The sequence below is a fragment of the Podarcis erhardii genome (genome assembly GCF_964252035.2).
Source record: "Podarcis erhardii genome assembly, chromosome: 4".
Classification (NCBI taxonomy): Eukaryota; Metazoa; Chordata; class Lepidosauria; order Squamata; family Lacertidae; genus Podarcis; species Podarcis erhardii.
The window spans coordinates 86331741-86355296 of NC_138508.1; the positions used below are offsets into that span (position 1 = coordinate 86331741).

A 23556-nucleotide genomic window follows, 5' to 3' on the forward strand; every position below is an offset into this window, starting at 1 on the left:
GCCGCGAGCCAAGACCAGCTGCGACACTGACTGGCCGGCCGGCCGGCCGCTCGCTCTCTCGCTCGCGCGGCGTTGTTCAGGGGATGGTGGGGGCGGCGACGGCGACGGGACGCCGCCTGAGGAGCCTCCAGGCAGCGCCCTGAGAGGGCCGGGGATTCCGGGAGGAGCGAGGGCCATGGCAACGATGCCCTTCCAGCCGGCGCTGGGGCCCCCGGAGACTCGCAAGTTCACGCGGGCGCTCAGTAAGCCCGGCACGGCCGCCGAGTTGCGGCAGAGCGTCTCTGAGGTGGTGCGAGGCTCCGTCCTTGTGGTGAGTTGACGGCGACGCGGGTGGGAAACGCGCACACCTGAAAGGGATATTATCCACTTCTTGCCCCGCCATTACTTCTCGCGGGGGGGGGGGGCGTCGCCGTTGAACCTGGCGCCCTGTTCCCTCCTGCCTCCCCCCCCCCACCCTCGGATGGACCTGGCCGAGATGGACACACCTCCTGGGGCACTTCATCCTCCTCGCCATCCCCCCCACCTGGCCTGACAACACCCCACCCCCGCCATCCTCCGCCGGGCATGTCTCTTCTCGGAAGCCTCACTCGCTCCGCACCCCCCCCCCCCAGTGGGGGTTTCCTCCTCTTCCAAGTCAGGGCGTATCCAGGGGCCGGATCCTGGCCTCGTTTCCTCGGGAAGGAAACCCTTTCCCTAAAAAAAAAAGGGGGGGGGAACTGTGCTTCCCTCCCAGGAAAGCGTGCGTGAAGACGCAGCCCAAGGCAGAAGAAGCAAAAAGAGGAGAGGACACCTTGGGGAGATTTCTCTCTTTCCCCCTCTTTCTCTCCCCCCCTTGCCTCTCTTTTCTCTCCTAATCCGCATGTCGGAATTTGCATGGCTCAGCTTAACCTAATCAGCTGGGGGGAAAGGAGCGCTTGGGTGGGTGGAGAGAAGGGGGACACAGCCTGCTTCCGGCCGGCCTTTCCTCCTTTCGTTTTCCATTCCAACCTGCGTATATCATACTTAGACCCCATTTCCCGTTGCTCAAACCCTTCTGTTTCCCGTTCGTTGCATCGGGATGCTGAGCGCACAGGAACGGGAAGGAGAGGGTGGTCCTTTCTAGCTGCGGCGTCTGTCTCCAGACGTGCGCTTCTCTCTCTCTCCCCCTCCTTTCTTTCTCTCCTTGTGAAAACTTCCGTCCATTCACATTGAGTCCCGCCCTTGCTTCCTTCCCCGCGATATCTATGAATGAACGAGTGGCTGGAAAACTTTGGAGGGGGATTTCATATTGCCTGCCCTCACACGAATAAAGGCTGAGAAACATTTCTGGGTAATTCGCAGATTTGTTCAGTCCCACCTCACATCAGATCACAAAACCCAATACTCAAAGTTGTGGCTGTACATTCATACACTGATATCAGGGTGAATGTTTGATTTAATGTTTAAATAGTTTTACCCATCCCCAGTTATGTTTGAAAGTCTGGTCTGTATTCTTTTTACTGCCACTGTCCTCAGTTCTATGATTTTTTTGTGATCTGCTGTCTCTTGGTGTATTGTTTGGAATGGCAAATAGAGCACATTCATTGTGTTTCTATTTGTGTTTAGTTTGGCAGCCTAATTGTTGCTTCCCTGCCTCCTTTACACTGGGTATAGTACTGTAGCTATATAGTAAGCTAAACTGAAGATTCACAGCAAGGATAGAATTTATTTCAAGCAAAATATGTGTTATAAAATCTTTCATAATCTACACACAATAGAATTTATATTTTGGCATTCTTTATTCTAATGCCTACTGCATTATTATTCACCTTGAATTCGTTGCAAGGTTTTAGTGTGATGATATTACTATTCTAAGACATTTGCTATTAACAACAACTCTGTATAGTCATTCACAATTAATTGTCTTAAGAATTTGATACTGCTATCTAATCCTGTTTCTACCTTTTGACAGGACTGGCGCTTAAACATATTTTTAGTATCTTAGAATTTTTCAGATAGCTCTTGGCCATGGATGTTTTATTAATTTATAAAAACGAAGTGCTGCACAGTAAAACAGAAGTTAGACCAGTCTTGCTTGCAAATAGGTAAAAAGAGGGAGAATGGGAGCTTTAGCATTTCATTCAGTGATGTGTATTCACTTTGCTAAGGCACTTGAATTTGTGATGAGGACTGGTATGTATCACATGACTATCCTGCTGATAGGGGGAACTTTTTGTGTACATTAATTGCTTGATTGTCATAATCATGTTACTTTTATTGTCACAAGCATAAATGCCATTGCATTACCATATTGAGAAGATTGTTGTAGCTGGCAAAGTTTCAGATTTTAAAAACCTGTTCACTATAATCTGCAATGTGCTGTGGAAAACATGGCCACCATGAGCTGGACATATGTCAAGAAATGTTTTTAAATTCTTGCTCTCAGCGTTGTTGACTACTTCATTCTCAGTGACTTGAAGGTTCTTCTGACATACTAACTTGCTCTCCAGTTTAAAATATGATTAAACAAAGAAACACAGAGGTATGAAAATGTACAGCCTTTAAAAACTGCTGAAGCTAGATTCTATCTGGTTACAAGCTGTTCCATCACCACATAACTCTTAGCTGTTAAAGGCTGAACCATAAGTAGTGTACTGGTCAGCTTTTAAAGGAATTGCTTTATTATGCAATGCAATATGACAGACCACTGCTTCACATATCTCTTAGCTGTCTTTCTACCTTCTCTCCCCTCTATGTAAATTTCATTGTATATTTTTCAGTTGTGCTGTCAAAACTCTGTATAGTGCATTTTCTTTACTATGTGAGGTATTCCTCCCTCTGTGCTATTCTATATATTTCTTAGAGTTAATGTTGCTTAATATGTTGGAAATACTATGGACATGTTGGCAAATAATACCACATGTAGTTAATATGTTCTAAAATCTTGCTGTTCTGGGCTTGAGTTCTTCTGTTTATTGTATATTACTGGCTACCATAGTGAAATTGTTTCCCAGCAGAGGTACTAGTCAACTTGGATCTGGGAAATATCCTCTGTGTTAGAAAATACTCTTTTTTTATGCTGGTGCCCACCTAATCTAGTTGAAGCCTGGTGAAAAAATTAAATCACTGTTACTCAATCTGGTTCTACTAAAGTCTTCAGTCTGCTTTTTTGGAAACATTCAAATCATGTATTTCAAATCTGTTTTTGATCTTCCTTGGATATAGTGCTATCATCTGGATCCTTGTTATCATCTTTTGTCTCTTGTGTTTGTACATATTTGTTCTGCTTGGTCAGTTGGCAAAGTATTGCCTACTGAAGAATAACTGGTTCCCCTGATTTTGGTTGCAATACTGGTAGTATCTTCTTGTCTTTCTTCCTCAAGGTCCTTGAAAAATGAATCTCTTCCTCATCAAGGCCCTTAAGAAGAATCTTAACAGTGCATAGGTTCAGAAATAACAAATTATTAACAGACACATGAGAGCTGGCATGAAGCTCTGGCCTGCACAACTATATTCCCCTATATATTGGAGGGGAGGAGATTTATAGTTTCTGCCATCCTTAGGAACAAACAGTGGTTTGTTGCTTCTTACAAACGCTGTAAACAGTGGTTTCTGCAGACCAGTTTTTGTGTGTGTGTTTTTTACAATCCAGGTTATCAAATCTAGATCTCATCCTGAGTCATGGTTTGTTATACCTGAACTGCATCAGTGAATTAAGTGAATTCCTTTATTAGACCACTTTGAAGCTTTGGGGGTGTGGTGATGCTTCATTCCAGGGTTTCCTAACCTAACAGCACTGTATCACCAGGTGCTCAATGGGGCCTTGGGGAAACCTGAAGCACTATGCTGAGAGCCCTGGAAGTGTTTTCTTGCAATAAGGTCATACATATATGATAATGAGCACTATATTAGTGAGGGAAAGCTCTTTGCTTTCAGTTACGATTTGTTCTGGTCTTTTATCCATTCACTAACATTGTTTTAGTTATTGATTCATACTAATACTCCCTCTCACCTCTATCTTCCAAAGCTGATCCTATTACAGTACTACTACTACTACTACTACTACTACTACCACCACCACTCCTACTAAATGTAGATTCCATCCTTGCTCCTGAAGGGCCCAGGGCAGCAAACAACAGAGTAGTTAAACAATACAATTAAAAGTTTTTAGTAAATGGAGGGGGGGTTAAAGTCATAAACCCTCACACCTATTGATGTGAGTCACGCATGTTTTTTTATCTAGCATTGGGCAACCTCCAGTGCACTGGCCTAATTGGGCCCAATAAGTTCCCTGTTTGCTGCTTTTGCTAAACAGTGCTTACTGGCCCCATGCCTGTGGCAAAGCAACATTTGCAGGCATTGTCAATCAGTCCTGTTCCTTTGCAAGTACCAACAATCAGCAGATTGTCAGTGCTTACAAAACCCTTACCTGCAGTGGCAGAGGAAGGCTCTCGGGCACCTGGGGCAGCGTGCGCAGGGGCAGGGCGAACCACCCATAGGGGATGGGCGCGCAGCGGGGCCTCAGCTGCCCTCAGCCGCCCGGGGAGGAAGCGGGTGGACAGCACAGAGCCTGCGGGCACAGAGACGTGTGGCTCGTGCACGCTGCAGGCCCTACGGTGACAAGTCCCACCCGCTGTTTTGTCACCCCCGTCAGGGTGACACCTGGAGCGGACCACACCCTCCGCATCCCCCCCCCCTCTGTACATCCCTGCTTGCCTGATAGCCTGTCTTTAGAGTCCATATGCTTATATTAACCAATAATAACTGCATGTGAAAAAACTTTGTGAACTGGTAGAGGCATTCATTATGGAACTATAGTGATTCCATAGTTTTAAAGGGACTTGCTTTTTAAACATTCAGTCATTATAAACCCAAAAGCTCTTTGTTGTGAAGATAAGATGATTCATCCTATCAATATGACATTTGACATGGGAATTTACTTTCATTAGTAGTGTAATTTGGGCAAATTGCAGAAAAATTCTATAAAAATTGTTGAGTTACAGCAGTTTTAGAAAGTTTGCTTTTTAAAACTACAGGTGCTTCAAATGTTAAGTGTTTTCTGGTCATCAAATACATCATATATGCATTCAAATTTTCATTTTTGTCTTTTAGATTATATAAGATAATCAGAGATATTGTGGGAGTCTGCCCTTCAGTGGAAATGCATTGTGTATTTCTAAAACTATCAAGTTTCTAAGACCCCGTTTTAAATGGGAAACAATGCATGTCAGGAATTCTGTGGGTGCAAAGAAGTGAAGGAAGTCCTGGCAAACGCAGCACATGCCTGATTTGGCAGATGGAGTTGCCAGGGTAGAGCTGCATCCTAGCTGCCATCAAATCAAGCAGAAGGTGGGGATAGTGGCATCTAGAGATGTGAATGCCTGAAAAAAGAGGGGGGAAATGAAGGACTCCCCCAATTTCCCTATCCTTCCCCATTTGTTTTTGAAAAGCAGTGGCCCACCAGATGCTTAGGCATAGGAAGGTACCCAGCACTGAGACAGACCATTGGTTTTTCTAACTCAGTATTGTCTACACTGACAGGCAGTGTTTTCCAGGATTTCTGACAGGGTTATCTTCTGCCCCTACCTAAAGATGCCAGGGATTGAACCTGGGACTTTCTATATGCAAAACTGACTGTTTACTGATGGCTAGAGGCTTGGCCAGCCACTTGATGGATCTGATCAACCCCACAGACAGATGGCTTGCCACTTTGGCTATAAAAAGTAAACACGTACTTCAGTCTGTCATAATGATCACTTCATCTCCTTTTGCTCACACTTACCCTTGGTCTTTCAGCCCAATCCTTTTATCCTCTTGTTTGGAGTTTTTGGGGCATCGCTTGCTGAGATTTGTGGTATGTCAAATATTAACATATGCTTTGAAATGCTAAACCATTAATTCTGACAATCAACCTCTGGCAAAGTTTATTTTAAGTTGAGCACAATCTTTAACCAAAAGTTAAACCAGCAGAGTACCTAATCATAATTAAAGCATTCTCCTTGTAGATACGCTCTGCTTTAAAAATCTAAATATTTAATAATATTAAAATAGAACCATCCTGTAGCAGAGCCTGGTCCTGTGCAGTTTAATTCATAAATATTGGGTTCACCACCTCTTATTTCTTTTGTGTATCACTAAATAATAATTTGCCCCACTGCCTGTTTGCCTCCAGTCTTGTGTCCTTTTCTTCATCCTTGGTCTATCATCTTTATTCTCTCTCCTTTGTATATAGGTGGAATCTAGACACTTATAAAAAACATTGTGAAAAATGCTATTTTTTATGTTTTGAAAAACATATTGAATTTGCCATAACTCACCATTGCCATCTAGTGTCCCATTTGTATAATGCACAGCACACTTAAAACGTTTTATTTGCAGCTGTATAGCTAAGTCCTTAGTATGGCTTTTTACTAATGCCTTTCTCTAACTCATATGAAATAATGTAGGCGAAGGAGGGGAGAGTCATTATTTCCCTCACCTGGAAATATGAAGATTGGAACTGTAAAGCCTAAGATATGAGGATACAGTATGTGGGATCAGAGAACATGTTTATTGCTTATTAGAACAACTTGTCTCTTAAATGAAAGGCACCCATTCTAGGGGAAGTATGTAGCTGCAAAAGTTCAAATTATAAGACATATATTTAAAATTATTGTTTTTGTTTTTTAAGTACACACTTAAAATATGTTTTGAGAGCCTATGCTATGATAGACCCTAATCTATTTGTGTTCATACATATTTTTTTTCTTTTGAATTCCAGAGGATTATTCTGTAATCTAGGAGCGGCAGGATAAAATGCCATTATAATCCTGGGGCTGTCAGTTTGGTTCATGAGATTTATCACTAGCTACTTTACCTCAGTGAATCTCCTGTGAATACTCTTTGAATTTTTGCAGCCCATGTGCAGTGATGAGAATTTAACAAAATGGAACTATTTGAACATATATTTCATTCAAAAATTGTTTTAGTTTATGGACATATCTAAGATCCTTCTCTTAATCAGACTCCTGATTCAATTCTATGGCTCAGGCCAGACAATACAAAAAATGATTTGGTGCTATGGGAATTAACCTTAGGCTCACATGTGCCTTCCCTTGCTTCAATAAATTGCTTTGTGGTTTGATCAAACCACAGTTTCCTATGCCTAGAGAGGTTTGCCATGTGCCAACCTATTGTCGTTTTGGCATCAAGCAGAGACTGACCTTTTTGATACGGTTTTAATCCTGGTGTCTTATGCTGTTCTTATGTTTTGTGGTTTTGGGGGGGCACTTTTTGTAAATTGTTCCAGGAACACAATTGAATGGCAATATAAACAGACTTATTGATTGTTTGTGCTTGCCCTATAAACCACAATTGGAATCAGCTCCATGTACGTGGATTGAGTAGATAAACTCTAACTTTTCTGTAGTGTTAACTTGCAAAATGTTTTGGAAATGGATTAAGAATTAGCAAAATTGTTGGATTATTTATACATATATACACACACAATTTAACCTAATCCTTATAGAGAGCACCCATCACTGGAATATATGAACTGATAGCATGGCTAAGTGAGATTTGAAGTTAGGCTTGAAATTTTTGATGATTAAGTCCCCCATCAGATTTTATTTGAAAATTCTATAAGATCTATGTCTGTTTTTCAGCCACTGCAGGGGTATTCTGCTTCAAGTCCTTTACCTGTAGATTCACTAAGCATTTTTTCAGTATACCTTGGTGCCCACTTAATTGGTAAAATTTGATGAGGAATTCTGCATTCCTTATTCCAGTAGAAACTTGTTGAACATTTTTTTTCAGAAGTTGTTTGGTTTTACCTACAGTTTAATGCCTTTCGGCAAGATCAGCAGCAGAAAAAATTGAGAGAGCATGCCTGCAAATTTGAATTCCACCCTACTGACTTAAACCAGTTACACATCGTTTGTCTTGTCATTAGTTGAGGATTAATTAGAGCTCATGAAAATTCACAGAATACTGAGTAGGAATTTGAGCTTTAAGAAGCATGTTTCTCTTCTTCCCTCAAATCTTTTGGTGGTAAAAAGGTACTCCTCTCACTTACCAAATGATCCTTAGAGGAGAAGGCACTGCGTTCTCAAGAGCCCCATTGGCCACTCCAGCCCCCTTTTCCCAGTCCAAGATTGAACGGAAACTAGTGACGGGCTGCTTATTTCCTTTAAGCTTCCAGTCCTGGTTGATTGAGGGCTAGTGCCTGCCCAGTAGTTAATAGGAATTCCTGTCAACTTGAGAGCAGTGTCCAGGCTTGTATGTCCAGGCTTCACAGAGTAGTAAATTTAGAGTTAAATGTATTCATTGGTATTTATCCTTGATACATCTATGTTGCCATCTAACCCTAGAACATAGATTGGTTGCAATAGACAAAAATATATGGCTGCTTTCATCTACACATTGCAATTTACCAAGTCCCTAAAATACTGGTAACTTTTATCTAAATTGAAAATATGCTTTATATGAATAATATACCTCTTCTCATGAGAAGACTCCCTGGAAAAGACCCTGATGTTGGGAAACATTGAGGGCACAAGGAGAAGGGGATGACAGAGGATGAGATGGTTGGATAGTGTTCTCGAAGCTACCAGCATGAGTTTGACCAAACTGCGGGAGGCAGTGGAAGACAGGAGTGCCTGGCATGCTCTGGTCCATGGGGTCACGAAGAGTCGGACACGACTAAACAACAACAACCTCTTTACTATTAGCTCATTTTAATTAACCTAAGATTTCCCCAACCATTGAAATTTGGGGCAACAGTGTACTTTATAATGAGAGAAAAGGAACAATATCCTTAAATGAAAGATTTATAATTAATTTGCACTTAAACATTTTAGTAGCTGAACCACTGAATATTTATTTTGTATTGTGTGAATTCACTTCCATGTTCCTGACCAATACAGCTTGTTGATTTTTAAAATACTGTATTTTTAATATAGTGCAGAGAAAATGCCCCATTGGACTGAGCAACAGTGAATTCACTGTAATGTTTTGAAGTAATATGCATAGAATAGTACTGCACATGACTTTAAGTGTATGTACTCCAACCACTAGATGGAGTAATATGAAAGCATTTTAAATAAGATGCATCATACTTCAAAAAACTATATTTGAAGACAAATTGTATTCTTTTGGGTTTTATATGAAATATTTGTTTATCACCAGTGAGAAACATATTTTTCAAGTCATATCTGTAACATTTTTAAGCTTGTGGATAATAAACCAAAATATTTCTAGTAGAAGGTAGTATTCAAATCAAGAAGCTGCTGGTTCTTGTTTAGTCGTTTAGTCATGTCCGACTCTTCGTGACTCCATGGCCAGAGCACGCCAGGCACTCCTGTCTTCAACTGCCTCCCGCAGTTTGGTCAAACTCATGCTGGTAGCTTCGAGAACATTGTCCAACCATCTCGTCCTCTGTCGTCCCCTTCTCCTTGTGTTCTCAATCTTTCCCAACATCAGGGTCTTTTCCAGGGAGTCTTCTCATGAGGTGGAGCCTCAGCTTCAGGATCTGTCCTTCCAGTGAGTACCCAGGGCTGATTTCCTTAAGAATGGATAGGTTTGATCTTCTTGCAGTCCATGGGACTCTCAAGAGTCTTCCCCAGCACCATAATTCAAAAGCATCAATTCTTCTGCGATCAGCCTTTATGGTCCAGCTCTCACTTCCATACATCACTACTAGGAAAACTATAGCTTTAACTATATGGACCTTTGTCGGTAAGGTGGTGTCTCTGCTTTTTAAGATGCTGTCCAGGTTTGTCATCACTTTTTCTTGGAATCCAAGAAAGTAAAATCTCTCACTGCCTCCATTTCTTCCCCTTCCTATTTGCCAGGAGGTGATGGGACCAGTGGCCATGATCTTAGGTTTTTTGATGTTGAGCTTCAGACCATATTTTGCACTCTCTTCTTTCACCCTCATTAAAAGTTACAGATAGGTAGCCGTGTTGGTCTGCCATAGTCAAAACAAAATAAAAAAAATCCTTCCAGTAGCACCTTAAAGACCAACTAAGTTAGTTCTAGGTATGAGCTTTCGTGTGCATGCACACGAAAGTGGGTGTATCTGAAGAAGTGTGTGTATCTGAAGAAGTGTGCATGCACACGAAAGCTCATACCTAGAACTAACTTAGTTGGTCTTTAAGGTGCTACTGGAAGGATTTTTTTTATTTTGTCCTCATTAAAAGGTTCTTTAAATCCTCCTCACTTTCTGCCATCAAGGTTGTTTCATCTGCATATCTGAAGTTGTTGATATTTCTTTGGGCAATCTTAATTCTGGCTTGGGATTCATCCAGTCCAGCCTTTCGCATGATGAATTCTGCATATAAGTTAAATAAGCAGGGAGAAAATATACAGCCTTGTCTTACTCCTTTCCCAAATTTGAACCAATCAGTTCTTCCATATCCAGTTCTAACTGTAGCTTCTTGGCCACACAGAGATTTCTCAGGAGACAGATGAGGTGATCAGGCACTCCCATTTCTTTAAGAAGTTGCCATAGTTTGCTGTGGTCAACACAATCAAATGCTTTTGTGTAGTCAATGAAGCAGAAGTAGATGTTTTTATGGAACTCTCTAGCTTTCTCCATAATCCAGTCCATGTTTGCAATTTGGTCTCTGGTTCCTCTGCCCTTCGAAATCCAGCTTGCACTTCTGGGAGTTCTCGGTCCATATACTGCTTAAGCCTGCCTTGTAGAATTTTAAGCATAACCTTGCTAGCGTGTGAAATGAGTGCAATTGTGAGGTAGTTGGAGCATTCTTTGGCACTGCCCTTCTTTGGGATTGGGATGAAGACTGATCTTCTCCAATCCTCTGGCCACTGCTGAGTTTTCCAAACTTGTTGGCATATTGAGTGTAGCACCTTAACAGCATCATCATTTAAAATTTTAAATAGTTCAGCTGGAATATCATCACTTCCACTGGCTTTGTTATTAGCAGTGCTTTCTAAGGCCCATTTGACTTCACTCTCCAGGATGTCTGGCTCAAGGTCAGCAACCACACTTACCTTTGCTTTAAAATAAACTTTCTAACAGCATAGCTTATACACTATAGAAGAAAAATGCTTATCCTTGATCTTATGTACTCCTTGATCTTATGTACAAACAAATTAAGATCAACTGAGTATAAGCAGTTGTCTCTAGTGCTTACTCTAAAGGCTGGAAAAAAGATTTCCAATTTCTAGGCTCTTATCAAGCATTGTAAGAAGAAACGCCTGCTTGGAGTGGCTGTAATAATTAATAGACAGAGAAGGGAATACAAACTGATGTTCTGGATAGGGTTGCACTTGCTCTGAACGAACAAGTTTGTTGTTTGGAAGTGCTGCAAGCTCCATCTCTCTCACTTGAGGTTCAAGTAGCCTCAGAGGCTAGGAGTGCCTTTGATCAGCTATGGCTCGTATGCCAACTACAGTCATACCTCAGGATAAATACGCTTCAGGTTGACCGCTTTCGGGTTGCGCTCTGCGGCGACCCGGAAGTAACAGAGTGTGTTATTTCTGGGTTTCGCCGCTCGCGCATGCGCAGACGGTCAAAATGACGTCACACCCATGTGCGGAAGCGGCAAAACGCAAGACGCGCAGACGCGCTGTCGCGTCTTACATTATGTTCAGGATATGAACGGGGCTCCCGAACGGATCCCGTTCGCATCCCGAGGTACCACTGTATAGCTGTTCTTGGAGAGGGATAGCTTGACCACAGTGATTTATCTATTTATGCATGGGTAAGCTCTAACAGAGACTCCCCCATCACAAAAGCTCAATTATTAAGCAGGAATGTGAGGAATTCGGCAGTCCTTAACGTATTTGGGCCCAAGTTGTCAAGGGTATTGTAAATTAATACAAGAAACGTGAACTTTGCCAAGTAGGTAAAAAGATAAAGTCTAAGGATGGACAGTTAAGTCCAGTCAAAGGCAACTAGGGGGTGCGGCACTCATCTCACTTCAGGCTGAGGGAGCCAATGTTTGTCCACAGACAGTTTTCCAGGTCATGTGGCCAGCCTGACTAGGCTGCTTCTAGGACAATGGGACACTGTGACAAGTGCCAAAGCGCACAGAAACACCACTTACCTTCCTGCTGCAGCAATACCTATTTATCTACTTGCACTGGTATGCTTCTGAACTGCTAGGTTGACAGAGGCTGGGACAGAGCAACAGGAGCTCACCCCATTGTGTGGATTTGAACTGCTGACCTTCTGATTGGCAAGTTCAAGAGGCTCAGTGGCTTAGACCACAGTGCCACCCGCTCCCCTTACTTTGGCAGGTAACACAGGCGCAGGCAGTGCAAACTTTTAGGCACCAGAGTTATGTGCTGGTGGTAGTCTGTCCACTGGCATGGGGGGGGGGGACATTGCCCCAGGTGCACAACGGAGAGGGATGCCTGAACCCTGCAGAGATCCTTGGTGTGCAGCTGGGTGAATGCAGAGAGTGAAGACCACCCTCTGTGCCTCATGCCTGCCCACGGTCTTAACCCTCTATTTACCGTAACCCAGCCCTCATTCCTGACGAGCAGTTGATCTGCACCTGGCAACTCCACTCCTGGATCAAACTGCTGCCCCTCTCGGCTGGGTGACACCGAGTGAGGATGCTTCCAAGCAGCATTCTTGCAGGTGGGCTGGGTGCAGTGGCCTCCCAGCACATCATTAATGGGTAGAAGTCAATAGCTGTTTCACCAATTTTAATGCATATGCTAACAAATTTTAAAAGGCTCTCTCAAAGACAAAACAAAGAAATTGGGGACAGGAAGCTAGAAAATGATACTGCATGGGCCAGGTACCAAAAAATAAGCACAGATGCAACATACATGAATATAAGAAACAGGAAATATCTTTTTTAAAAAAATATGGTGTTTTTTTATTAAAAATTTTCATAATACAAGCAGAATAAGTGAAACACCGAGTTCTCTCCTAAAGGCAATTCTCAGCCCCACAAGCTACAGAAGGTAGCAGCCCATCCCAGCTCTCACCTGGGATCCCTCCTTTTCCTTCCTGCCTCTCATTTGGGGGAACCAACATAACCCTGTCTCCAACCCTGGAAACAGAAAAAAATATCTGTTTTGATATCAGGGAGGGGAACCTCAGGCCCAGAGGCTGAATGTGGCCCTCCAAACCTCTCTCTGGTCCTCAGAACTCTCCCCAGGACAGTTCTCTCTTCCCAAGGCCATAGCCCTCATCAACCCTTATTGTACAGTGGTAACTCCGGTTACGAACTTAATTCATTCTGGAGGTCCATTCTTAACCCGAAACCGTTCTTAATCTGAGGTGCGCTTTCATAGAATCATAGAGTTGGAAGAGACCACAAGGGCCATCGAGTCCAACCCCCTGCCAAGCAGGAAACACCATCAGAGCACTCCTGACATATGGTTGTCAAGCCTCTGCTTAAAGACCTCCAAAGAAGGAGACTCCACCACACTCCTTGGCAGCAAATTCCACTGTCGAACAGCTCTTACTGTCAGGAAGTTCTTCCTAATGTTTAGGTGGAATCTTCTTTCTTGTAGTTTGGAACCATTGCTCCGTGTCCGCTTCTCTGGAGCAGCAGAAAACAACCTTTCTCCCTCCTCTATGTGACATCCTTTTATATATTTGAACATGGCTATCATATCACCCCTTAACCTCCTCTTCTCCAGGCTAAACATGCCCAGCTCCCTTAGGCGTTCCTCATAAGGCCTCGTTTCCAGGCCTTTAACCATTTTGGTTGCCCTTCTCTGGACACGTTCCAGTTTGTCAGTGTCCTTCTTGAACTGTGGTGCCCAGAACTGGACACAGTACTCCAGGTGAGGTCTGACCAGAGCAGAATACAGTGGCACTATTACTTCCCTTGATCTAGATGCTATACTCCTATTGATGCAGCCCAGAATTGCATTGGCTTTTTTAGCTGCTGCGTCACACTGTTGGCTCATGTCAAGTTTGTGGTCAACCAAGACTCCTAGATCCTTTTCACATGTACTGCTCTCAAGCCAGGTGTCACCCATCTTGTATTTGTACCTCTCATTTTTTTTGCCCAAGTGCAATACTTTACATTTCTCCCTGTTAAAATTCATCTTGTTTGTTTTGGCCCAGTTCTCTAATCTGTCAAGGTCATTTTGAAGTGTGATCCTGTCCTCTGGGGTGTTAGCCACCCCTTCCAGTTTGGTGTCATCTGCAAGTTTGATCAGGATGCCCTTGAGTCCATCATCCAAGTCGTTGATAAAGATGTTGAATAAGACCGGGCCCAAGACAGAACCCTGTGGCACCCCACTAGTCACTCTTCTCCAGGATGAAGAGGAACCATTGATGAGCACCCTTTGGGTTCGGTCAGTCAGCCAGTTACAAATCCACTGAGTGGTAGCATAGTCAAGTCCGCATTTTACCAGCTTCTGTACAAGAATATCATGGGGCACCTTGTCAAATGCCTTGCTGAAATCAAGGTAGGCTACATCCACTGCGTTCCCTTCATCTACCAGGCTTGTAATTCTGTCAAAAAACGAGATCAGGTTAGTCTGACATGACTTATTTTTTAGAAATCCATGCTGACTATTGGTGATCACAGTATTCCTTTCTAGGTGTTCACAGACTGTTTGCTTAATGATCTGCTCCAGAATCTTCCCTGGTATTGATGTCAGACTGACTGGGCAGTAATTATTGACTGGGCGCTAATGGTAATTATCAGACTGACTGGGCGCTAATGGGGCCTCCCGCTTCTGGTGCGAGACTTCTGCAATAATATTTTAAATTTAAATTCAGACTTCAATTCTCATATTAAACATATGGGATTGGATTCGGTTAACTGGTCTTGCTAGCAGAATCCCTCATAATAATGTACGCTAGTGCAGTGTTTCTTCCCCATCCCTCTCCCTGCTACACCCTGTTGGCTTGGGGGTGTTGGTAGAAGCCTGAAAACAGTGCATGGGAAGAGTAGAGTGAAGATTGCTCCATTACGCAAGTAGCAATGTGCGCTAACAGAATGTTTGTTTCAGCATGATGATGAATTCCTCCCATAGGGTGGTATTCAATTAAGTTTTAATTAGAGTAGATCCATTGAACTTAATGGCACTAATGTGGACATGCTCATTTGTATAAATGGGTCTTAGTTGAACACACCTCATAGTCTTGTTTTCTGTATTCACTGTGAGTTACTTTCAAATACAGTTTTATTCAGAAGTGTTAAATATGTTTGTTCCATTCTGAGTGGACATAGGATTGCAAGTTTACAGCACATTCCTATACTTGTCTACCTTAAGTCACATGGAATTCAGTAGGGCTTATGACCAGAAAATAGAGTTTAGTATATATTTTTTGTTTGTGTGTGCCCCCAGTTAAAATAACGAGGTGTGTCCTCTTTGTTTGGACAAGGGGAAAAACCAAAAACGACAGAACAAAATCTTATGCTCCCTGGTGGTTTTCTACTCACAGTACAAGCGTGTAATAAAGTGATTTGAAATAGGCTTGCACATTAATATGTGTTAAAGTGTTTCCATAGCAGCAGTAGGTGGGACAATTCTCTTGAATTTTGATTTTTATGAAAGGAATATGGTTCCCTGTCAGTTCCCCCACCCAATGCAGTACTCCCCCACCCTGCAATATTTAGGTCAAGCAAAGAAACGTTGAATTTGAAGCTAAGCATTCTGGGCTAGCCTTTTCTTGCAGCAGATGAGAATTCTTTGTGCCTGACAGTAGAAGCTGCAGCAGCATCTTTGCTTTAATAAGATTTGAGGATATTTGACAAATGGAATTGAGGCAATTTTTTTAACAATATTATGTTTCAGTCTATTGTATTAATAGCATTTGAGAGAGCATTCTCTTTGAGAGAGGGTTATATTGTGAGGTGTGGCTCTTGCTGAAACCACAGGATTTTTAGCACTCAGCTAAGCAAGCTTACAATACGGTCACTGATGGTATTTAATCTGAATAGCTACTAGCTGGACTTGGTAAAGAAGACTGTGCTTGTGAAGCAAAGGAATTAGTCTCTGAAGAGATCATTTAGCAAGAAATGCAAGCTGAATTGTTTCTGGAATGGGTTGCACTACTAGCGTGATTTTATTTAAAGGCATTCGTACAGTTATTGAGAGAAACTGTTCATATATTTGCAAACATCAAGGAGAAAACAATGCTCTGGAATATGCAGCAAATAGTTTGACAAAAGAAGATTCTGGACTATTGAGCCATTCATTACTGGTAAATGTTCACTTGTTTCATTAAGATTTTTTTAAACTGACTTAATATGATTATTTTTTTTATATCTGGTGTTTCAGAAATGGTCCAACAACTACTGAACACAATGCTGTTGAGTCTTTATTGGCACTATAAATGCTATTTGGAATGGGATTTTAATACTGCTCTTATTTTGTGGAAAGCAACATATCTTGCATAGATATGCTTATTCATAATTATAGGAAGCTCTCTGTTGTTGTACAGATGTCCAAATCGTACATTTGGATAAACCATGATTGGGGTACATGGGAAAGTTATTTCTCTTTTCTGTACAATATATGTGGTTTAATGTGGTTGATTGAAAGGATGAACTGAATGCACAGAAGACAAAAATAAGTCATAGCCTCTAAGGCAGGTTTTTATTTCTTATAGCCAGGCGTTTTGTAGGTAAGTGTTGATAACCTAAAGAGGGCTGCTTAGGAAATAGGCATCACTCATTTACTGATGCTTCTTGGCATAACAGTGCATGAACTAGTACTTGGTGGTGGTGGCTGGTAGGTACCACTCGCCTAACTATACAAATGTAAAAGCTCATTTGAATAGTTTTTGGAATTACCTAAGGCTGATTCTTGTTCCTTTGTGTTTAGCACGACTGTTTTGGGAATATGCAATCCTGTACAAGTCCTATTGAACACAATATGGATTGTACTTTTATGTTTTGTTGTAGATAGCAGGAGACAGTAATTTCATTAGTTTTTGTGGAATTGATCTGTGTCTAACATTTTCTAATAAAATCAGAAATGTTGAAGAGAAAATAATATAGTGCAGTGGTTCCCAGTTAGCTATGCACTGCGGATCCCCTGTTTTTAAAAGCCAAGCCATGGACCCCCCTATTTTTGAAAATTTAGGTATCTCTATGGTAGTTTTTTTGTGTGAATGGTGCCATGGACCCCCTGCGTGGGTTACTGATACAGTGCAAGCAATTTTATTGAAGAAAGAAGTTCTGGAAATTAGGTAGCTAATGAGCCTGATTCATATAACCATCCAGTGTCAAAAGAAAATCTAGATATAGAATCATCTTAATTCACCTTTTTAAAATAGTATTGTGCTAATATTAATATATTAAAGTAGCTAGATGCCTGCAGACTTGTGGAGGTAAGTGTCAATCCTAAGTCTGACACATTGATATTTTATGGAAGGTGTGTTCATTTGAATATGCTTAAGCAAAAAAACAAAAATCTCATTGCCTTAACTAGGAAGACACTTTGGTTTGAAAAGGCTGTATAAGGAGAACTAGGTTACACTACTGAATTTCTTTAATCTTTACCACATCAGTGGATGTAATTTCTCCTTGAAAAGTTTGAAAGGAAATATTGGTTAGAAAAAGTTGCATATTTAGACAAGAAGGTTATTGGGTGCTGTTCTGAGGACACTGAAAAATTCCAAATTATCTCTTAAATGTAAGCAAATATAAAATTTGCCTAGGAGCAGATCAGAAGACTGAATCATGACTTTGTCCTAAAAGAAACTCCTTACTCTTCATCTATGCTCTTGGGAATACATTACCAGGATGAATATTAAAGCTAGTTTCTAATATAAATTTACACTCAGTAGTCTTGTGCCTTCTTCCAGACTACTCCATTCCATTTTATTTTGCCCTCTCCTCGTTTTCTATGTCTCTCTCTTTTAAGCAGACACTCTGTGACTAGTGAGCCTGCTCATTCCTAACTTACCTGTTTTGGGAATATACTTCGTTCAAGGCACTATAGTATGCCCTGCCTTGTATGATGCAGAAGATAGGTGTGTGCCGTTTGGCTTTCTCAATAAAAGCACATAGATTATATACTTGTTAGGGGCTGTGGTATTCAACTTTACTTGTGTGACTAGGTGACAGGTCAAAATGTTTTTATTTCAGCAGACTCCCCTAATATTTTGTGTTGTGAAGGAATAGAATGCCTGGCAATTTGGATTATGCAGATTTATATGTGCCATGTGTGGAGTTGGTGGTGATTGGAACAGCATTTAGTGCCGGAGTGTATTTAATATTCAAGTGCATGCACTTCAGCATTCTGGGCTATTTTATTTTTGAAAAATGTGAATTATTCTGGATCATTGTGTTTCAGCATATGATGCATCTTTGAGGATAGCATTACCTAGTAGAGATTTTGTTGCAAGGCCTCCAATCATTTCCCCAGTTACTGGGAAAGAACCACCCACTTGCTGATGGAAATAATAATTGGTTTAAAACAGCCTCCTGCAGCCTGGTTCTCTCCAAATGTTGTTGGATGTGACTCCCAACAAGCCCGGCCAGCATGGCCAATGCTCGTGAATGGTGCGAATTGTAGCCTAGCAACCTCTGGAGGGCAAACGGTTGGGGAAGCCTTTAAACAAGTGAGTTTTGACATAATTTCTGACAGTGGCCTGGCTACAGGTTCCTAGGACTTTGCAAACATGCAGGCTGCTGCGAGAGAGGCACTCACAGCTGCTTTCCTCTTCAATTGTCATCATGCTCTCTCATCCCTAAGCACATGCTGTAATCAAGAGCTTGTTTGTGTTGTCCTGATAAACTATAGTTTGGCTTATTGTGATTTGCAAACCAGGCCAAGATATGTGATTATGCATAAAATAAATTAGTAGAAATAATACCTGTGGTTGGTTGAAAAACATGTGCTTGGTTATCCTGTTTACTTGGCTTGTCCTATATTCATCTTTTGGGAATACAGATAGAAATGATGTCTTGTCATTAATTTCATTATATCTACAGAGAAAGGTAGATTAATTAAATTCATCAATATTAATAACTTTCTGCATTTAATATTTTAATTATCATTGTTCCACAAAACTCTTTAAGATTGCCCAAATGGAACTACAAGCTTTATAAAAATTTACAATTGAAAAGGCCACTGTCATTGTGATTTAAAAACCAGTTTATGGCTAAACTAGTTTGGTTATAAATAATAGTTTCTTTATAGAGATTTTAATAAGCAGATAAGAACAAAGTTTCTGTTAAGTACAATAATACACGTTTCTATATTTTAGTTATGTTAATGCTAATTACATGTCACCCAGTACAATGCCTCAGTGTTTACAAGTGGAGACTAGTGAAAATTTCTTTTTTATATTCTGTACCTTCTGTATCCATTCTCTATTTACACAGTAGTAACACAGACTGCAAATGCCACCCATTCATAACACTTATTCACAAACAGTCTTAACAGCTGAATATCCATTGTAATAATGGTCCATGTTCTTTTTCTGTAGCTCTTCTCATCAAGTGTAGCATCTGTTTTTAGTAGGGCCGTGCACCAGATTTGGCTTCTGCCTCAGTCTCAGGCCAAATCAGATCAGAAGGATTTGGGCCTCAGTCAAAGTGAGTTGAGACAGCCACAGACTGCTTAAGTTGGGTTGGGTGGCCCAAAGGATCTGGGGCTGTTATGGGGTAGGGCATCAGGCAGGAAGAAGAGGCATGCACTGGGTTTCCCATGAAGAGGCGGGGTCCTACCAGATGCATTGCTGGTTGTGTCTTCCCAGGAGAACTGAATTCAGCATGATTTACTTCTGAGTTGAATTGTATAGAGTTGCACTCTCAGGCTGCAATATTATGCTTTCACACTTGTTTGGAAGTAAGATGACAGTTGCACAAAAATTATTTCTAGTTGGGTAGGGTTGAAATGATGGAAGCTTCATGAAAAGGAGATGAGAATGGGTGAAAGGGCAGGGAAACCAACCAGGCAATTCATATCAGGCAAAGACATCCTCACTCCCTCTTCACCCTCTGGTGTGGACAGACAGCAGGAGATGCGGAAACACATCAAAGCAGAGGATCTGTAAAACAACATGCAAATTTTGAATTTAAACAGTGTGGTAATGTGAACACAGCATTGGACCTACTGGTTTGGGATAATTGTTCTATCTTGGACAAAATATTGGAACATATGCTGGCTGTTCAACTCCAAACAGTGTTGGAGGATGCAGAATCTAGTTTCTGGCCTGGTTTTAGGATAGATGCAGTCTTGGTTACCTTGGTGAATGACTCACACTGGGGAAATGGATACAGGAAATGCAAGCCAGTTGATTTTCTTGAACTTCTCAACAGTTTTCGATACCACTGCCCATAGAACCTTTTGGAGCTCTTGTCGTTCAGCCTAAGAGGCATGAGCTACCTTGTGTTGCTTTTTTTCTAATATTTGGGGTATACAGTGGTGCCCCGCAAGACAAATGCCTCGCAAGACGGAAAACTCGCTAGACGAAAGAGTTTTCCGTTTTGGAGGTGCTTCGCAAAATGAATTTCCTATGGGCTTGCTTCGCAAGACGAAAATGTCTTGCGAGTTCCTGCGGGGTTTTTTCCCTTTCCCCCCCTTTTTTCTAAGCCGCTAAACCGCTAATAGCGCTAATCCGCTAAGCCGTCAATGGGCTTGCTTCGCAAGACAAAAAAACCGCTAGACGAAGAGACTCGCGGAATGGATTCTTTTCGTCTTGCGAGGCACCACTGTAAATCCACTAAATAAGTTACTTATTAGCATCCCATTATCTCCTGAACATTTCTTTGTTTCAGTAAGTTGTCACTTCTTTAATTCTGCTAACTCTTCTGTCTTTTGTTTTGCAGTTTTTATCAACTGATTATTAATCATGTTTTATGTTTCTGTGTTTAATTTATTTTAGCTGCCTTCATTGGTTCAAAGCTTTAACTGGAGAGTTGGAATATAAGTACTTTAATTGTATAATCCTTCAGCTTTCTATTTAAGGCTAAACATTGTTTCTAAGTCACTATGTTTGCTTTTTTTTATAACTCAACATTGACAGTAGTGTTAGGCAGTCAGATCTCCTTTATCTACAAAATGATGCTATTCATTCCAATAATCCTTATATAGAAATATGACATCACATTTTATCTTGAACTCTTTTCTGCACCTTACTGTGGCTTATTGTTGTTAAAATAATCAGTGATAAATTTAACCCATTTCTGTGACTAAATACATTTGTTTGTCTTTTAAACGTCAAACATAAAATCACTAGCATACATTTCAGATAATGTTTAACGTTACATCTGTGTTTTATCATGATGAGATCCACTTCATGTGTAGGTTTATGCAGAGCTCTGCAGAGGAAGCATCAGGCTGTTGTCCAGATCTTAATCCTTAGTGACTGGGCTTTTTTAAACAAATGGAAATTCTGACAGTTTGTCCAGATACATGTTTATACATAGAAGTGGCTGACAGCCAAATGTTAAACCCATCAGTAATATCAGAATCTCCTCAGTGTGGTACATTGATCTTTGATTTATAACTGAAGAAATGGCAAAGTACTAGCAAAGTACCTGTAAATTTCATGACTGCAGAAGGGAAGCCAGGCCTCACTATCCCCAATTACAGATCAGCTTGTTTCTGTCAGATAGTTTTGGCAGCTATACAGGTGAAAGGTGAAAGGGAACCCACATGGGTAGAGGAATTATCAAATAGTTTTTGTTTTAAAGTTTTCCAGATCAGTGGTACTCCGTGAAAACACCTTTTAAAACAAGCTAGAAAGCAAGATCAGGAGAATGTGGTAGATTGTGTTGTTCATCACTACCATCATCACTAAGATGTGCAGCAAGTGACCCCTTCTTTCTGTCTCTCACACATGCATGCACATGTGCCACATTCCACAAGGTAAACAGAATAGCAGTGGAAGTACTGTTTGGGAGAAAGTACTATATTGCTAGTATCGCTAAATACATTTATTTAAATGGGCAATAAATACATTAACATCTATTTATTGCCTATTTAACTTCACTCTAGAAAGAGAATATATTATTTTTAACTTTGAGCTTCCTCCAAGTGCTGAATGCTGGAACAGTTAGGTGCAGAAAATGAGGTTCTGGTCTCAAATACCTGGTCCACCTGACTTATTGCAGCACCGAGCTAAGCAGGGCTATCTACATTTCAAAAACTGATGCTAGGCTGCAACAGGGTTGAGTCCTTGAAGCTTTGCTCTCAGGTTGTGTCCAGAAAACGAACACTGGTTCATTAACTTCTGGGGTGAACCAAGGCTGAGAGTTAGAAGAGCTGCTGACAAGGCCTAGGCTAATAGTGCTGCTGAACCAGTATGAAACCATTCCTATATCAGCTTCAATAGAGGACCATTGACTAATCTGGGGTGAAGGAGAGGTGAAGTTGTCTAAGGAATATGACCCTGAATAAGAAGAAAATGAATGGGTGTGAGAGGGAGGAGAGAGCAAGCAGGTAGTGGTAAGGGTTATCAGTGACAGACTTCTTCTTCCTGTTGAATGAATTCCGCTTCTGAAGCGAGAACTTCAAGGTATGGAGGATATGAAGTAAACTCATAATTTTCCATATCAGAAATTAACATGTCAACACAATCCCTATTCCTAGTAACATATGTCAAATGTTTATTGAATACATAATTTGTTCAGACTGTGGCAGAAATCCACCCAACATTCATGGGAGAATGTGGTATGATATTTTAGAGCAATCAAATGAAACTTTATTACATAGCATGACAAAGGTCTGTAATTTTATCAGGACAAGTTATTTGTTGTTTACTGGGTTGGGGCACAGTAGAAGCTATTGGTAATTGCGGCTCTGCAGATGGGCACACACTTGCAGAACTCTCCTGACCTGACCACCTTGCCCCATCCTGATGAGCGCGACACCCAACCACAAGCCACTACTGCATCCTACTGTAATCTTGTGGCTGCCCTGAACCTTTTGTGATATGTATATATTGCCCACATCCTCTTTAAAACTTGACCACACTGTTTCTTCTCTCCACAGTAGCCACAATACTTTACTCTGCAAAATATTGTAGAAAGAGACGTATTTGGGTGGCTTGGTTCAGTAATATCAGTGCAGAGGTGCCACATTAAAGGTTCAGACAATTTTCTTTGCATGCTCCTGAGAAAAGTTGGCTATTTCATATCAACAGCAGTGTTAACTGAGAGAACTTTGACTTGAGTTAGTAATTAATTTCATGGTTTAAGTTAATAATTTTGAAAACCTACTGAAATGACAATACTGAACTGTAAGATTTGCTAGCTTTATTTCATGGGGAAAATTGCTTTCTGTTCCTAACACTGAAAGGGATCCGCCTTCTCTTCTCCCACACTCTTTTTCTCCCCCTCCCAAGGGGTTGGCCTTCATATGTCATGCATTCCCACCCTAACTTGTCTCAGACTGCTGCAGAGTAGCACAAATACTTGGTTTTCTTTCTAGCTTGAGGGTGGAAGAAGCTTTCATTTCCTTGAGATCACTGGTATGCTGCTGTTGGAAGAGAAAATTGCTGAATTTTACAATTGTGTTAAACCTTTTGGTTAAGAATGCTGGCAAGAACAAATAGTAAAAATATGAAAAAGGAACTGGTTATAGAATCTCCACAAAAGTGCCCAAACGCAGCAAGTTCTGAGGCAGAAGTGGACACTCCAGTTGAAGTTTTGGTAAGGTGATCTCTCTCTCTCTCTCTCTCTCTCTCTCTCTCTCTCTCTCTCTCTCTCG

General features: G+C 41.3%; 1 protein-coding gene across 13 annotated transcripts in view; it reads left to right on the top strand.

The window, feature by feature from the left end:
* DOCK9 (dedicator of cytokinesis 9) overlaps positions 1-23556 on the top strand; it is a 101678-nt gene continuing 78122 nt past the window's right edge. For 6 of the 13 annotated variants that reach the window (XM_081857952.1, XM_081857946.1, XM_081857947.1 and 3 more), the window contains exon 1: positions 15583-16090. In XM_081857952.1, the coding sequence (XP_081714078.1) occupies positions 15929-16090 (162 nt within the window). In that variant the 5' untranslated portion in view covers positions 15583-15928. Of the gene's footprint in view, positions 311-15582; positions 16091-23241; positions 23499-23556 lie in introns of those variants that run through there. The other 7 variants (XM_081857949.1, XM_081857950.1, XM_081857943.1 and 4 more) reach the window with 6 other exon arrangements.